This window comes from Sinocyclocheilus rhinocerous, unplaced genomic scaffold, assembly GCF_001515625.1.
Source record: "Sinocyclocheilus rhinocerous isolate Xijiao unplaced genomic scaffold, SAMN03320098_v1.1 scaffold1782, whole genome shotgun sequence".
In the NCBI taxonomy this organism is placed as follows: Eukaryota; Metazoa; Chordata; class Actinopteri; order Cypriniformes; family Cyprinidae; genus Sinocyclocheilus; species Sinocyclocheilus rhinocerous.
The window spans coordinates 145,165-163,251 of NW_015666960.1; the positions used below are offsets into that span (position 1 = coordinate 145,165).

At 37.0% G+C, this 18,087-nt stretch overlaps 2 protein-coding genes across 3 annotated transcripts in view; both read left to right on the forward strand.

Moving 5' to 3' along the window:
- The window catches only part of cd9a (CD9 molecule a), a 12,780-nt gene extending 4,138 nt beyond the window's left edge, over positions 1–8,642 (forward strand). Inside the window, exons 1-8 of one of the 2 annotated variants that reach the window (XM_016544847.1) lie at positions 1,393–1,628; positions 4,874–4,976; positions 5,056–5,153; positions 5,251–5,325; positions 5,406–5,507; positions 5,747–5,836; positions 7,122–7,205; positions 8,148–8,642. In XM_016544847.1, the coding sequence (XP_016400333.1) occupies positions 1,563–1,628; positions 4,874–4,976; positions 5,056–5,153; positions 5,251–5,325; positions 5,406–5,507; positions 5,747–5,836; positions 7,122–7,205; positions 8,148–8,213 (684 nt within the window). In that variant the 5' untranslated portion in view covers positions 1,393–1,562 and the 3' untranslated portion in view covers positions 8,214–8,642. Of the gene's footprint in view, positions 1–1,392; positions 1,629–4,873; positions 4,977–5,055; positions 5,154–5,250; positions 5,326–5,405; positions 5,508–5,746; positions 5,837–7,121; positions 7,206–8,147 lie in introns of those variants that run through there. The other variant, XM_016544846.1, reaches the window with a different exon arrangement.
- Positions 8,643–11,924: 3,282 nt separating this feature from the next.
- LOC107733263 (UPF0258 protein KIAA1024-like) lies at positions 11,925–14,836 on the forward strand. The gene is made up of 3 exons (XM_016544832.1): positions 11,925–12,042; positions 12,182–14,239; positions 14,621–14,836. The coding sequence occupies exons 2-3, from the start codon at positions 12,248–12,250 to the stop codon at positions 14,834–14,836; spliced, it is 2,208 nt and encodes a 735-aa protein (XP_016400318.1). The 5' UTR covers positions 11,925–12,042; positions 12,182–12,247.
- Positions 14,837–18,087: the final 3,251 nt, after the last annotated feature.

Here is an 18,087-nt window from a genome sequence, read left to right on the forward strand (position 1 = left end):
TTTGCATGGCTACATCTCTTCTGTGAGACGCGAGTGCAGCAGTCATATTTGTCCATCTAAAAAATGCGCTGAATATGCGTTCTGTGTGAATGGCTTGGTTTCGGTTTTAACCCATTCAAGATCTTCTCTGCATTTAGCTTATATATTTCTCTAATATTTTGAACGCAGCAGCGGTGCGTCTCGTGGGCTAGACTAACAAAACATTAAAGCTCATAGTACGTGCCTATATCGTGCGCTAAATTGAAAACATTTTCTATCGTTATCGAAGAAGGTGTACCGTCGATAAATATCGATACCGTTTTATCACCCAGGCCTATAATATATTTAATGTATATTTATATATAACATAACATAAAATAAATATAAATATATGTACACACACACACATACATGTAAATATTTCTTATACACACATTTTCTTCTTTTATTTGGATCCGCAAGGCAAGCAACAAAAACCTTACATACCATAACATACATTCACAAGGCCTTATATTTATAATATTTAACACTCAAGGATAGACAAAACATCTTTGTTTCCATATTTGCATACTCCTTATAATGGCTGAAACTGAACAGAATTTTGCGTGTCTTTTTGCTTTCTTTTTTTGCAATCCACCCAACTGTAATCCTTTAATCACATTCTTGTGCACATGACCTAAACTTCCAAATACTAAGGTAATTAACTTACAATGATAGTGAAGTTGACACATACACACACATATATATATATATATTTGTCTGTGTGTTTCAACTTGACTATCATTGATGCACCTGTATGTGTATATATATATATATTAGGGATGGAACGATTACCGGTTTCACGATAAATCACGATAAAATGCCCTGACGGTTAGTATTAGCGTGTTAAACACAGGCGATTAATTTTTTCAGTTTAATGTGTTAAAAATATTTAACGCAATTAACGCAGGGGCGGAGCTAGGGTTGGCCATCCCACTCACAACTGCTGCTTCTGTCTCTTTTTTTTCTTGTCAAGAAGTGGATGTATTCAGTCGCAGAACGTCTTTACAATCACATCAAACGGGACACGTTTCAGCAGGAGCCCTGCTATGTGTTCTGGGCCCCCTGAACAGCATATTGACTCGGGCTCCCCGCTATTGCGTATATATAATTCCCATTACTGTCAAATATAAAACATATGTGTGTGTTAATTATAATACACGTGTGACAACTATAGTATTTTACTGGTAATAATGGTAATGAGAAAGAGACTTTCGAGAGAGAGCGGGAGGTTGCCGCTTGGGTGAAATATGGCCCAGCTAGAGCGTTAGAACAGAATGCAGTGTAAAGTCACCTGCAGACTTGCACAACATGCTGCCTCCCACATACCTGTGAGCTCCTCCCACTGACACACACAGAACATTGCACAACACACAGACATTTTTCAGTTTCACTTTCTCCACAAACAAAGGGAGGAACCGTGTAACGGACAAACACTACATTTGTGAGCAGACTTTGTAGAAACTGATCTATTTAGCTGAGACTGTGCAGGTGAACGTATACGGTTTGTTTCCCTGAACGAAAGTGACTTGGACAACAGCAAAATGGGTGTTGATGGATGTCCAAAATGTATTAAATACGCCATGTTTATCTTGAACTTTATCTTCTGGGTAGGTGCAATTTCATATTTGTATTTTGTATGTGATTGTGTGAAAGTACCGCACCATCATTTATGATGTGTTAGTGTTGTGTTTTTATGTGGAGTTTGTGTGTGGAATGTGGTGAAAGGGTGAAGTGGGGTTGTTTTAAGGGTGTTTGTTTAGCTAAGCATTGGCATGGAGATTTGGAACAGATTTGTCAACCTTCAGTTTTTCAAACAAAAGATCTGGGTCAGAGAGAATGAATCAAAGAGCAGGACGTGAACCCTGTGAACATGAAACCGTTGCGTTCAGCTTAGTGAGCAGGACATGACTAGAAAGAAAAATAAGTCACATGATATAATGAGGAGTGTGGTGTTTGCATGTGATAGTTCAGAAGGGTTTTAAATCAAAGGCTGAAAGATGATTGGTCGGTATGATGCATCTGTTTGTTTGTGTTTTTGTGCATAACTTTGAAGCAAAATCTCATGGTGTCCTTGAACGCAAAAAGCTGGCTTGACATTTTTAATCTGCAGTCATTTTGGGTCAAACCAACAGATGTTGAATCTGATCAAATGAGTTGCACATACTGTAATATTTTTTGTGTTAAAAAGGAAGCAAGCAGGATTTTTCCATGTGACGGAGGTTATTTTATCCCTGGATGGAGGAAGTAAAATCAGGCATGCAGTTTTGCCAAAATGGCAGATAAACATGCATGCATACTGTATATAGCATCACACATCTGACAGATTGTCAGAACGTCTGCCAGTTTTATTTGGATTCTGTCATGTAATATTTCTTGCTGGTTTCAGAAAAGATGGGTATAAGCCTCTGAGCCTATTGAGTTTTAATAAGCGTTATTACATAATTCATGCACCTGCCGTGTCCTGTTGTTTTTGTTTGAAGAAACAAGCAAAGTGGTCAAGCTGGTTAACACTGCCAGTGCACACCTGTTGGTATAAAAATAAGAATGCATTCTGACTGAAATATTGTTTGCAATTTACCTATAAATCCTAAATATTTAAATTATAATAGATGTTTTATTTGTACTTATTTTTTTTTTTTATCTTATAATTCTTTAAATATTACTTTTTATCATATTTTATTTGATGTGTTTTATATATAATAATGTATTTTAATTTATTTATATTTTAATTGGCAAGCCACCTATCAGTTCTAACTATTATATTTTATTATAATAATGTTTTACTATTTTTGTAATTTTTTCCCATTTCATTATTTTGATATATTGTTTATTTTTGTAGTGTGTTTTGTTTAATAATTTTATTTGTTTTTATAATAATAATAATAATAAATAGCCTTATTTTAACTTGTCTTAAAAGAACAAGAAATATACTTGTCTAAATAAAATAATATATATATAATATAATACAATAATCCTATTAAATTAAGAGACTTTTTAACTGATGTATTTTTATTTTATTTTCATTCATTTTAATTTTAATGTATTTTAATTTAGTCTCTTAATACACTTATATAATGAATAGTTGCTAGTGAAGGGTGTAGGACTGTGTGATCAAGGTTGTCAGGATATAATTTTTCTGTGGCAGTAATTATCTACGTGGCATTTATGGCTTATATAAACCCATTCATGGTTATAAAAAAAAAAACTAGGCCAAGACCGCAGGACGTGAACCCTGTGAACATGAAACCGTTGCGTTCAGCTTAGTGAGCAGGACATGACTAGAAAGAAAAATAAGTCACATGATATAATGAGGAGTGTGGTGTTTGCATGTGATAGTTCAGAAGGGTTTTAAATCAAAGGCTGAAAGATGATTGGTCGGTATGATGCATCTGTTTGTTTGTGTTTTTGTGCATAACTTTGAAGCAAAATCTCATGGTGTCCTTGAACGCAAAAAGCTGGCTTGACATTTTTAATCTGCAGTCATTTTGGGTCAAACCAACAGATGTTGAATCTGATCAAATGAGTTGCACATACTGTAATATTTTTTGTGTTAAAAAGGAAGCAAGCAGGATTTTTCCATGTGACGGAGGTTATTTTATCCCTGGATGGAGGAAGTAAAATCAGGCATGCTGTTTTGCCAAAACCACAGATAAACATGCATACATACTGTATATAGCATCACATGTCTAACAGATTGACCGAACTTCTGCCAGTTTTATTTGGATTCTGTCATGTAATATTTCTTGCTGGTTTCAGAAAAGATGGGTATAAGCCTCTGAGCCTATTGAGTTTTAATAAGCGTTATTACATAATTCATGCACCTGCCGTGTCCTGTTGTTTTTGTTTGAAGAAACAAGCAAAGTGGTCAAGCTGGTTAACACTGCCAGTGCACACCTGTTGGTATAAAAATAAGAATGCATTCTGACTGAAATATTGTTTGCAATTTACCTATAAATCCTAAATATTTAAATTATAATAGATGTTTTATTTGTACTTATTTTTTTTTTTTATCTTATAATTCTTTAAATATTACTTTTTATCATATTTTATTTGATGTGTTTTATATATAATAATGTATTTTAATTTATTTATATTTTAATTGGCAAGCCACCTATCAGTTCTAACTATTATATTTTATTATAATAATGTTTTACTATTTTTGTAATTTTTTCCCATTTCATTATTTTGATATATTGTTTATTTTTGTAGTGTGTTTTGTTTAATAATTTTATTTGTTTTTATAATAATAATAATAATAAATAGCCTTATTTTAACTTGTCTTAAAAGAACAAGAAATATACTTGTCTAAATAAAATAATATATATATAATATAATACAATAATCCTATTAAATTAAGAGACTTTTTAACTGATGTATTTTTATTTTATTTTCATTCATTTTAATTTTAATGTATTTTAATTTAGTCTCTTAATACACTTATATAATGAATAGTTGCTAGTGAAGGGTGTAGGACTGTGTGATCAAGGTTGTCAGGATATAATTTTTCTGTGGCAGTAATTATCTACGTGGCATTTATGGCTTATATAAACCCATTCATGGTTATAAAAAAAAAAACTAGGCCAAGACCCATAAGCAAACCCATAAGCAAAGCTGGCAGCAAGCAGGTCGTGTTTTGCCAGCCAAGTGACAGCCATTCAGATGAATGGGAATGTAAACGGATGGCTTTTATACCTCTTTAAATCAAGCCAATAACCTCTGCTGAGATCCTTTAGTGCCATCATTTTAGCTGTTTCTCTTTAATGTTAATGGGGTCGTTCTGATCTGTGTATTTCAGTCCATTTGTAGGTATTTCAGGGTGATGTATTCACAATCCCTTGTTGTTTTACTGCAGATTGCCGGGACAGGCGTCTTGGCTATTGGACTCTGGCTGAGGTTTGATCCCAAGACTAAAAGCTTGTTTGAAGGAGAGAACTCCCCTTACGTCTTCTACACAGGTCAGTAGTTTTTTTTTAAACATGCTTTTTGTGTCGCTGCATTGATGGTCAGCCGGTTAAAGTGAAGCGTGTGTTGTAGGTGTGTACATCCTTATTGCGGTCGGAGCGCTGATGATGGTGGTTGGTTTTTTTGGATGTTGTGGTGCCATCCAGGAGTCCCCTTGCATGCTGGGATTGGTAATCCCCCTCATTATATTCTCAAATATCACTACTTTGTAGTATTATGATGTTATCAGCCGTGGTGTTTGACTGTTGTTGTTTTTTTTCCCCACAGTTCTTCTTCTTCCTGTTGGTGATCTTTGCGGTCGAGGTGGCTGCTGGAATTTGGGGCTTTTCTAACCAGACCAAGGTGGGCGTACCAAATTCTCAGTGTACACGCAAACACACCGATAGTGCACCTAATTCAAGCTCCTATGATTGTGTCCATAGGTTACTGACGATATAACGACTTTCTACAAGGAAACATACAATAACTACCAACAAACCAAACAACCAGCTCTGAAAGAAACACTCCGTCTCATCCAGCATGGAGTAAGATCTCATTTCTTTCTTTCAAAGATTCAGTACTGTGAGCTTTGTGAATGCCAACTGCTAGTTGTTCCTCTTGAAGCGCTCTTCGTAGCAGCCTGGGAGATTGTAAACATCTTCAGAATGCGCTTGCTGTTTTTATGTGCTCTATGCATCAGATGGTTTCACAAGCACTAATTATTCCTAGCTCGTTGACTCCGATGCCTTGCTAATTTGTGATGACATCTGTTCCTCATCTTCAGCTTAACTGCTGTGGACCGTCAGGAAACGCCAAGGATGTTCTTGAAGAGACCTGCCCGGGAAAAGAGGGGCTTGATTTTCTCATTACAAAGGTAATAGTGTTTACAGGCTAAAATGCTGCATTTTGGTAGTTTTTATATTTAATATGTAGATGCCACTGATTACTGAGTTTTGTAATAAATTATTGGACAAGATCCATGTAGACTATGAAGGCTATGACAAGATAAAAAATAAATGTAAGCATAAAAATACAGATTCAAATGTAAAAAATGCAAAAATGTGAGAACTATGGAAATAAAAATATAGATAAATGTAAATTTAAATACATTTATATAAAAATAAAATATTAGAAAAAAACTAAAATGTATAAATTATGAAATGTATTTAATATTTATGCAGTCCTTATTTAATATTAATACAGTCCTTTATATAGTCCTTCATAAAACAAAGTACAAAGTCAAAATTTAGACTGTTTTCTCAAATGTTATTTGAGAAATTATTTAATGTATGCTATTTTAGTATTTTTCTATATACTTTCATTTAAATGTTTTTTTCACTTTTATGTTTTAGTAATGTATGTTTTTGTCTTTTTGCCATTTTTATAAATATTGAATATTCAAATTATTAAAAAATATATATATTTAGCTTTATTTTTTATTTCAGTTTTATTTTATGTCAGCTTGAAAATGAAAATGATTTTTAAAGTTTTAGTTTTCGTTAACAATAACAACTGGTATTTGCCAAGGCACATCATAACTCCTTAAAATTGTAATTTATCCATGTTTTTGGTAGAAACATCTACAGTTACAAGAATACACAAATACTTTGATCAAATATCAGTCAATGATTGTGTAGCATTACAGTTGATCGTACAGGATGAGATTCTTGTAGGCAGCAGGTCTGATTGTGAAGTGCTTTTACACCAGCTTAGCTCAGATGTTTCTAACCTGAAGCACCCTGTGTACGGCTCAGCTTGAATGAGGCAGTGAAACATGCTGTTTACTCTACCAGCAGAAGGTCAAGTAAGAGGTCATCGTGGCGTAGTAACTGTTTACAAAATTGAGAAAAGAGTTGAAAAGTGTTGAAGTGGAAGGAAATGGTGTGTTTTCAAAGGTTGTGCTAAAGATCCAGCAGGGTTTAAGTAAACTAATGAACAGTTAGTGTTTACACAGCCCTGTTATATCAGACATAAGAATTAGTTCTCCACCAAATAAAGACATTCATTCTTATACTAGTAGATGTTATACTATGATAGATGTAAAGATACATTTTTGAACAATTCAGAGAGCATAAAACAACACTGATAAACATGCACAATTTATGCACAAGTGCATAAATCCTGTTGTACCAATTCCAAATCTTGTTTTATGTGTTCAGAGCTGCCCTGATGCCATTGATGAAGTCTTTAACTCCAAACTTCATATTATTGGAGGCGTTGGAATCGGCATTGGAGTGATCATGGTAAATTTTATTTCATATAAATGTGTATATGCATGTAATTTTATACATTTATATACGTATATAAAATGTTATATATAATTTATATACATTTTATTTATATTGTAGTTAGTTTAACTGTGTGTGGTATTGTTTTTTTTGTTTTTTTATTAAGTCAGCTTGTTCAGCATTTTGACCTTTTAGAAGATTTTGAACATTTTATAATTGTGAATTCTTAATTCAATATTACATGAATTTAAAAATGCCTAATTTGATTTATATATATACTCATTACCATTCAAAAGTTTTGGGTCAGTAATTAAAAAAAAAAAGAAAGAAATTAATACTTCTATTCAGCAAGGATGCATTAAGTTGATCAAAAGTGAAAGTAAAGACATTTATAACGTTACAAAAGTTTTCTATTTCAAATAAATGCTGTTCTTTTGAACTTTCTATTCATGAAAGACAAAAAAATATCACTGTTTCCACAAAAATATTAATCAGCGCAACTGTTTTCAGCATTGATAATAATAAGAAATGTTTCTTGAGTACATCAGCAGCATAGAATGATTTCTGAAGGATTATGTGACACTGAAGACTGGAGTAATGATGCTGACGATTCAGCTTTGCATCACAGAAATAAATTACATTTTAAAATTAATTCAAACAGAAAACAGCTCTTTGAAGTTGTAATAATATTTCAGAGCATCACTGTTTTCTGCATTAAATAAATGCAGCCTTGGTGAGCATTCTTTCAAAAATACAGAACATCTTACCAACTCTAACCTTTCCAATGATAGATTCTGCTAATGGTGCAGAAATGACAAACTGCGGATTTAAATAGAAAAAAGTATATATTTCTTTGCACCTTGATTGTAATGCTTTTTTGAAAACATGAATAGTCACATACACGTGTATGTGTGCGATTGACGTGTCACTGAAGAAATGTGTTGTCCATGTGCGCAGATCTTCGGCATGATCTTCAGCATGATGCTGTGCTGTGCCATCCGGAAAACCCGGGAGATTGTGTGAGGGTCCGCTTGCCTGGGAAACTGCCAGTATATTTGTGTTGCATGATGTCTGTCCCAAAGCACTGTCTTGAACATGACCTCATCAGCTAAGAGCCAGTTAGATCACAGCGTCAGGCACACGTCTCTGATTGACTGGAATTCACTCTTTTTCTTAGTGCAGCTGTATCACTGGTTCAGTCACGAGTAATGAGAGAAAAGGGTTGGTTTAGCATTCCAAGCCCATTTGAAAAGGCCTTTAAGTCTGACTTTTTATATTTTTTTATCGTTCATAATAGATTTTAAGGATTAACCATTTGTTCGCTTTATTGTACTCGCAGTACTGCTTGATATAAATTGTTCTTGAACTTTTCTAATGTTTTGTTTCTGATTTGTGAATATGGTCGGTTGATTTACCCACATCGGCTCAAATAAAAGCCAAATTATTCGTGAATTTTGTGGTGTTATGTTTTTTGCAGTATCCAGGATGAAGTGTGTTTGTATGGATCTGTTTTAACAGCGTTCACTCAACAGGCTGATACGAGTCATTGTGAAAGGGCTTGATACCCAAAACTTCATCAGTTTCCCATAATCACAGCGTCACTCCATTATGTGACCGTTTACAACCTCTCAGTTTCCTTAATCTTGTTTGTATCATTTTCTCTTTCCGTTCTTCCCCCCCTTCTTCCTGTTTCCTTTACTTGGTCTCAATTAGGACAAAATCTGTACACTGAAAGTATTTGTCCCTTGCCTTTGATTTTATGTGATCTCTGTTTCTCAAACACAACACTGACACATTGTGAAAAAATGTTTATCTGGTAAGAAGTGACAGTATGACTCACCAACAAACCCAAACAGATCCAGCAACGAAGAGAACAGAGAGTTTGAAATCATATTAAAGCACACACCCATCAAATCACCTTTACTGTGATTTTATTAAAGTCTCTCAAAAAGAAGTTTTTTCATTGTGAGGAGTTACGCACCCAAACATATGACTTTACCTTCTTCCTCGTGTGTATATATAATCATAAACCAAGTGGCTGTTGTTGTATATGATGTTATCTAGTGTTGTTGAGTATCACTGAGATACTATTATAGTTAGTCTTTTTGTTGACTTTTTTCCATTTTAATAATTATTGTATTTTTAAAATATGTCTGTATAGTTTTTATTTATTTTCAGTTTTAGTACATCAAGTTAAACTAAATGAAATGTTGCTTTGTCATTTAGCTGAAATGTGTTTTTTAATATATTTTTTATTTTATTTATTTATCTCTATTAATCTGTTTATTGAACTTTTATAATAATAAAAGGATAATGAGACAGGAGAATAGAAACAAACATATTTTATATTTTATTTTATTTTATTTAAAGCAGCACTATGTAACTTTTTCTGTGTTCAAAATTTGCAAAATGTATATAATGAGCGAGTACATCATGAATTCATCTTCCAAACCGCGTTTTTGTCTTATTCCGAATCACTACGGTACACTTATAATAAGTACTTATATTTGGACTATTGTAGCCTGGTCGGGTCGTCACCGCTGCGGAGTAACACATACCTGCGTGAATCGCCATAGACATAAACTTAGAGAAGTAGCTCCGGTTGGAATGTTCTTCCGCGGGATGTGTGCAGTTCTGTTTATTAACCGCCAGAGCGCCAAAAGTTGCATAGTGCTGCTTTAACATTTATTTTGTTTCAAGTAACAATTATTTATTTTTTATTGTTTTGGTTTTAGTTAGTAACCCTTCTATGGGCGGTGAAATACTTAAAAATACAAAAAAATGCTGTCTTTCTAGGGAAAAATTTGCCACTTGGTTTGATACTTTATATTATTACTATTAAATAATACTAAAAATCATTGGCATATATTGTCTGTCAATGTCTATCTTAACAAATTACAGCAAAAATAGATAATTAATTAATTATGATTTTAACTGTATTGTTGCGAACTGTATTGTTATTTCCCCCTCAAAGATTTCTTCATATTCACATGCAACTTGATATAACATGAACTTTGTTGCCCCCTGGTGGCCTTTATGATGAATTATTTTGAAGCAGAGACAACTAAACAAACAAACTTTATAACTCAACAACAAACTTTACAATAGACTTGTACGGTGTGCTGAAGTCATTTAAAAACTAATGTATTTCAGATGCTCATCAATTAGAGACAGAGAAAGAACTTTTGAGTTCCTGATGAGTCTTAATAGTGCAGACTGTCTGACGTCTGAAGTGAACGAGCTCCATTACACTTTTAAAAGGTTTGATCACTTTAATGTAGCTGTAGGCTATACTAAAACAGAGAGCGAGGAAGTGTGTTACAGTCTGTAAACCTCTCGTCGTCCACTTCAGTGCAATACTGAGCAGATGCTGGGGCTGTTTGACTTCACTATTGTTTGCATGTAAATTAGCACAGTCTGTGTGCATCAAGACAAATCTTCAGATGGTACAGGTGGGCTTCCATTTTCATCTTATTTCTTAAGATTTTACTCAAGAAATGTTGGTTACACTTTACAATAAGGTGTCATTTGTTAACAATAGATTAATTAACATGAACGTTTATACATTTATTACACTATTTATTAATCTTCGTTAATATTAGTTTATAAAAATACAGTTGTTCATTGTTTGTTCATGTTAATTCACAGTGCATTAACTAATGTTAACAAACACAACTTGTGATTTTAATAATGCATTAGTAAATGCTGAAATTAACATTAACGAAGATTAATAAATGCTGTAGAAGTATTGTTCATTCTTACATGTTAGCTAAAGTAGTTAACTAATAATGAAACTTATTGTAAAGTGGTACCGAAATGTCATATGCTTAAAAGTATGTAAATCTATACCTTGTCTCAATATTTTTAAATGCATTTTTTTTTCTTTTCTTTTTTTTTTAGGCTTGTGCATAAAAATACATTACTCTTCAATATACAGTATATGATTGACATTTTATTTAATGATTTATTATGTAAGTCACTGGTTTGTTTTTTAACATAATTTAATAAAAAAATATATAAATAGATATATCGAAGCAATTAAATGCAGCTATATTTTTGTGTTAACTATTGACTTTTTTTTTATCAGTTAACCCATTTTTTTAAAAAAGTAATAAAATGCAGAGAAATATATAAATAAATAAATGTATGGATACATTACTTAGTACCTTTTGCAGGTTGTTACTTATAATTTTATTTATTTTTATATTCATTGAATAATTCTTTTTCTTTTATTAACTTATGTATAAGAGATATATTTTAAATATATTTTTTTATCATTCTTTAAAATATGTTTTTATTAAATAAAATGTATTACATTTTATTGTAATATTTTATAAGAAATTTATAGGGATTACAATTGAGGTTTCTTCTATGCATTTCTCTGTACTTTACAATACATTTCTTCTGTTCTGTGTTTACTGTCCTGCATTAGAACAGTCACTAACGTCATGCGTGACTTTTACCACAGCAGCTCCGTGTGCAAACACACCAACTAGAGGATGCAACACTCCTGTCACGCATGAAGCAGAAACTATCCATGCTGTTTCTCAAGTGCGGGGCGTTTTGATCAGCTCATGAGGGATGAGAACCGGGATTCATGGCATCCCTTGAGACCCCAAATGACCTGCTTTTCTGCACTAACCATAGGATTGACCACCGCCTGACCACTGACCGCTGCTTTACCTACGAGAGTCTCTCAGGTGGGACCCTGATCACCGGAGATGGACGATTTCACACCGTCACTAATGGTTTCTGCTAATTTCAAATGCTCCGATCAGTGGCTATATTAAGGCTTTGAATAAGGTCAGCAATGAATAGCTTTGTTCCCAGCACCATATCCCAGTGGCAAGAGGTAACCGCTTGTTTTTTTTTTTTATTGCACTTTCCTTTCTTGGACTGTTTTAACTTGCATAGGATTTATTTGTAAAAGTAATTGTTGTGGAAATCCTTCTCTGGCTGACCTGATTTTACAGCTGTGCTCCCCTTTGCAGAGCTGCATGTGCCTTTGACGAAGAGGGAAAAGCAAAGGACAGTAGGCTTGAATTTCTGTAGTGTGCATGAGTACAAGCTCAAATCTGGTGCAAATGGCTGAAAACCCCGAAGACCCCCTTGCATTGTTGGAGATCCTGGAAGTGTTAGGTGCATGCCGTGGGAGCGTGTCGTACGCGGATATTTGCGTTTATCTGAGTGGACGCTTCAGCCTGCAGCCGCTTCTAGATTTACGGAGTCTCTTGTACTCCACCGCATGTAGAGACCCCTGCTTCCCTGCCACCCTCTTCCGAGAGCGACTTCACCCGCCCTGCAGCAACCGGCTCTCGGCGACCGCCGATGTCGTCTCCCTGTTCAACCTCCTCATGCACACCCGCATGGCTCCTACATACACTCAGAACCTTCAGTCTTTGACGCCCTGTCAGGTCTGTGGGAAGGGATTTGTGCGTTATGACTGGCCGGCCGCCTTACCCGTCACAGGAGGAGGCACTGCCTCTGAGGACTGTAAATATGAGAACCTCCCTTGTGAAGCGTTCAGTCATAACACAGAGGCTTCACACGCTCAGACCACCTCCGCGTTGGTCGCTCAGCCTCACTCACGCATGCACAACCGGGACAGCATGCAGAACGCGTATTCTGGGGACATTTCCATTGACGTGGTCAATCAGGAGGCTGGCAAGCCGCTGGCGACCAATCAGGGAACCCGCGTCGCTCGTTCCTGCTCCCAGAAGAGGAGTGCCTTTAAAGAAGGGCTCCAAAAAATTCCACTCATATCCGTGGAAGGCGACGGCCAATGGACCCAGGGCCAAAGCCCAGATGGACCAAGATTGGATAGTGAGGACCTGCTTTACGCTCCCAAAAAGAACCCTTATCCAGACCCTGCAATATATGCAAACGACCAGCACAACCCAGCATCACATGTGCATGATCATTTGTACGCTCATTCGAACGCACCTGAACCGGATGCACACATGGCCGACTCGCAATCGTATGAAGATGCCTCGAACCCCTATGACCCTCAGACTCAGTGGCGTCAGGCGAAGCACGAGAGTTTGAACGAGCTCCAGACTTCCACCTACTTTGGCCCTTCGGTCTCCAGCGAAAAGCACCAAACCCCTGCTCTTCAAATCAAAAGCCACAGCTTGGACATCGACAGCAGGACGGCGGACGAAAGACCTGAGCCGGAAACGACCGGGTTGCAGAAACCCAGATCAGAGCGGTCTGTCTTAGAGAAGTCTGGATTACGAAAGCCAGGATCTGTTAAACTTAGCATCGACGGATCAAGCTTCGACATTCCCGGTTTTGATCCTTGCATCGTCAATTCGGTGCGGGATACCTTCAAGCGACTGAGCGGCATGAGTTTGGACACATGGTACGATTGGTCACCGAGCATTGAGGGCATGGTTAGCACAGGCACCCAAACGGAGCCTGCAGATCGGCGCGCTTTACGAAGCATCATGCTTGCCGATAAACTCTCCATCGACAACCCTGACATCGACGAGGACGACATCAGTGCCATCTTCCGTTTTCTAGACGACATTAGCATGTGTGGCTCCATGGCAGTGCTGCCAGGGGAAGGAGGCGGGGCCCAGGAAGGGGGCGGGGCCGGGCTGCCAGAGAGGCGTGAACGTTTGGGAAAGTTACGGAGGTTGTTTCACTCTTTGGAGGCACCTGAGGAGGGCGTGAGATGGGGCGTGGGGCGCCTGCTCCAACGAGTCACGGAGCTGGAGCAACAGCTAGAGCCGATCGCGGAGCTACGTGAGAAGCTGGCCCTCGTGCTCTCCACGCTGAACCGTCTGGAAGAGCGGGAGCAAGTTGCATGCCCACATGTGCATCAAATGCACATACAGCCACAGCTCACACCACGGCCTAGCCTACAGCAACAGCAGGGCTCCCCGAGGACCAATTTAGTGGCAGAGGGCGTCAATGAGGCAGCAGCAAAACGCAGACGGCTGTTTGTGCGCAGGACCTCCAGGAGCCACACAGAGAGCAGCGGATCAGAAGCCCCCAGAGAGTGGAGCATCAGCTTCAGCAAGGAGCCACACATACAGTCTGTTAAGGTAACAGGATAAGAAATATATACAGTGGTGGCCAAAATGATTAGAACACTATTATTTCACCAGCCTAAAATGGTTTTAAGTCAGTTATTTCTATCTTTTGCTGTAGTGTGTCAGTGGGAAATATCGGTTTACATTTCCAAACATTCATTTTGCCATTAATTGTAATAATCCAGTGAGATTTTTGTTTGCACAAGGAGTCTGACAACAGCTGGTGCTCCACACACACATCTGATCTCATCATCATCCAGTTGTAATATTGTATTAATATAGAATACAGAATTAGAACATACATGCATTTTGACTAGTAGTTTGATTTTGACCTTATGTATAGATATAAGGATGAATACTTTGTCATAAAATAAACCTTGTTTGGCTTCTCAGTCAGATCATTTAGGTGGAGTGCATAAAAGAGAGGGCTCTGTAGTGCAGGAAGTGACGGGCTTTCACCTCATGCCACCTGAGACCCACAATGCACCACGGCGCACATCTGTCCATAGCACTACCCATGTGACTGAACGCCCCAAAGTGACCTGGAGCCAATCAGACTTAACACCGCTGGATAATCCAGTGAGATTTTTGTTTGCACAAGGAGTCTGACAACAGCTGGTGCTCCACACACACATCTGATCTCATCATCATCCAGTTGTAATATTGTATTAATATAGAATACAGAATTAGAACATACATGCATTTTGACTAGTAGTTTGATTTTGACCTTATGTATAGATATAAGGATGAATACTTTGTCATAAAATAAACCTTGTTTGGCTTCTCAGTCAGATCATTTAGGTGGAGTGCATAAAAGAGAGGGCTCTGTAGTGCAGGAAGTGACGGGCTTTCACCTCATGCCACCTGAGACCCACAATGCACCACGGCGCACATCTGTCCATAGCACTACCCATGTGACTGAACGCCCCAAAGTGACCTGGAGCCAATCAGACTTAACACCGCTGGATCTTCAGGTGACACCTCCAAATGTAATGTTTTGAGTGAAAACATTGTCACCTCAAGAATCTGTATTTTTCTACAGTGTATTTTTGCTGGGGTCAGATTGACCTAAGCTAGAATAATTTTTTTTATATTGGATGGCAATATAGTTTTCTAAAAAGTGCTTAGGTTTTGATGAGGTTTGCATAACATGTTTTATAAATCTGTGTTAAAGGAACAGTTCACCTGATCAAAACATCATAATAATCCACAAGTAATCCACATGACTTTTAGTAAACAAATCAGTCAAGATGTTTTTAAATTCAAAATATGAGTCCTCTATCCATAATGCCACTTATTCCAATGAAAAATGTTCTCATCTGAATCAGGAGAGAAATATGCACAGATCAAGCACCAATTACAAGGGTAAACCGTTCTAAACAAATATGTCAGTGGATTTTGATGTAAGAGGACAACAGGTTATGGACTTTTTCACTGGAGGAAGTGTTGTTATCAATTGGCCAGAAGCAACTGTTCACGTTATAATTTGTTAACTGATAGATTTTAGTCGTGTGGATTATTGTGATGTTTTTATCAGCTGTTTGGACTCTCTTTCTGACGGCACCCATTCACTGCAGAGCATCCATTGGTGAGCAAGTGATGTAATGCTAAATTTCTCCAAATCTGATCAGATGAAGAAACAAACTCTACTTAATCTTGGACTGCCTGAGGGTGTACATTTTCAGCAAATTTTCATGTTTGGGTGAACTATTTCTTTAATCTGGGATAATACTGGTTATTTTCAAATTTATCATTATTGTTTTTACATAAACATCATTGGGTTCTTTGGGAATTGAATCATTAAATCAATCTTAACAGAACATGAAAGAAAACAGATGATGAAACTGTGCAAAGCGTATATTAATGCAGATAAACCGACACTTACAGTACTCAACTATTTTCTATATACATTTTGCAGGCCCCTGAGTCTTTGGAGTTCTGGACGGATGAGATTTACACGCCGGCCTCCGACACGCTCCTGCGGCGTTCGCATTCGTACACCCGTTGCAGCAGGAACCAGGCGTACCGCATCGCTGCCCTCAGCATCACTGCCACCATCATCCTCATCCTCATCATCGTCATTCCAGTCAGCACCGTGTAACGTCCATACAGTCACATGACACGCCTGAGGCTACATTGAATGGTACAATACGTGTTTATTAGATAATATTATCAAGATTTTAATGAATGCATGAATTATTCATGAACCTAATTCGAGAAGCATGGCAGACTGTCCCAGTGTAAAACCTATGCAAAATAGACTGCATTTCCTGAAACCTTCAGTGGGCCTTTTTGGAGTTTCCCTACCTTTAGTTTTGTTTGAATTTAAGCAGGTTTTCAGTTAAACGCTTATTCTGCAGTTTATGGCTTGCGGACATTCCGGTATGCCCTCTTTGTTGACGAATATTGGGGAGTTCCCATTAGTCTAATGTAATTCTGCTGAAACCTGAGACGGCATCCACTTGCTCGCACAGCGGCACATGTTTTGCACACTCTTGCGCACCTCTGCTCTCTCTCCATTTAAATGCTTGGAAAATCCATTATTAGTTGCAAATTTACATGCAACTGCCCTTTAAATCTGCTAAATGTCCCCGTATTTGGAGGAAATGCTGACGTGTGATAGATATGAATCTCTTGTTTTCGTTTGATGCATATTCTTCATTACTGACCTGAATTTGTGGTGAACTCGATCACTACCAAAATAGTGCTACAAAACGTAATATCCTGCCTCACAAAAGCTTAAAAGAAAAGGAAAACAAGCCTCCAGAGATCCAGAATGGATGCATGATGATGGTGGATCAATACCGGCACACATTTTCAATTTGCTGAACAACAGCACTAAACTTTTAATGGGATGTGATGGGACTGAGTGAGTGAGGGAGGGGAGAGACCGAGAGGAAGGAGCGTTTGTCCTCTTTTATTGAGCCTGAAGCTTTCTGAGTCCTACTTCTGTCTGCTTCAGCTGATTAATGAGTGATTTGCTCAGGTAAAAGGGTTTCCAATTGGGATTTTTACATGCAGTTTGATCTCTGATCGCTATTGTAATTCATCTTGCGCTACACACTACAGAATGAATGATACCTCAATCAATTACTTTTCTAAATGATCAGATTTGCAATCACAGGCCAGTAAGCGATCACCTACAAAAACAAGCAAAGTGCTGACAGCCGCTCAGACCAACTTAGCAAATGCATAGTAAGCCTTGACAATGCTTTCAACAGCTGAATACTGTAATGTGATGACAATTGAATGAGATGTCCTATTTTAAGGAGGCTATGTGGGAAAAGTTTTGACTTTTGACATGATTTTGATTGATATTTTTGTGTTCCTCTTGTAGAAATAGCCTATGCATTTCTCCTCAGAATCATTCTTGTTTTTCATTCCATGATTGTATAAACACATGCATTTCTGGATTGGGATTTTTCCCTTTTCAGGACACCTCTGACTGTGAAAATGTACCTTTGTCTCTTCATAAAGCTGGTTTTGGTTATTCGATGGGATTGTGTCTTGTGTGTCATTTTTTCAGCCAGTTAAACAAGCAGGAAGTTGCATAGGAAGCAGGTGGATCATCATGACTGTGGTTGGAGTGAGAGGTTTTCTTTAATAATATGTGACCCTGCCTGTGAAAACCCAGCTAAAGTCATTTTTTGTGATTTACTGTTTTCTACATACAATCATCCTTCAGATGATGATGTAGAACATTCTGTGAAAATATAACCTTTATATCTTTAATATTGGCTGATAAGGCCATGTCAAAGATTGAAATCATAGTGAAATTAATGGTTGAAATCAAACTTTGATGCTTGTTATCTCATAATTAAATTTTGAGACTTTAGCCTGGATTTCACAGACAGGGTCAC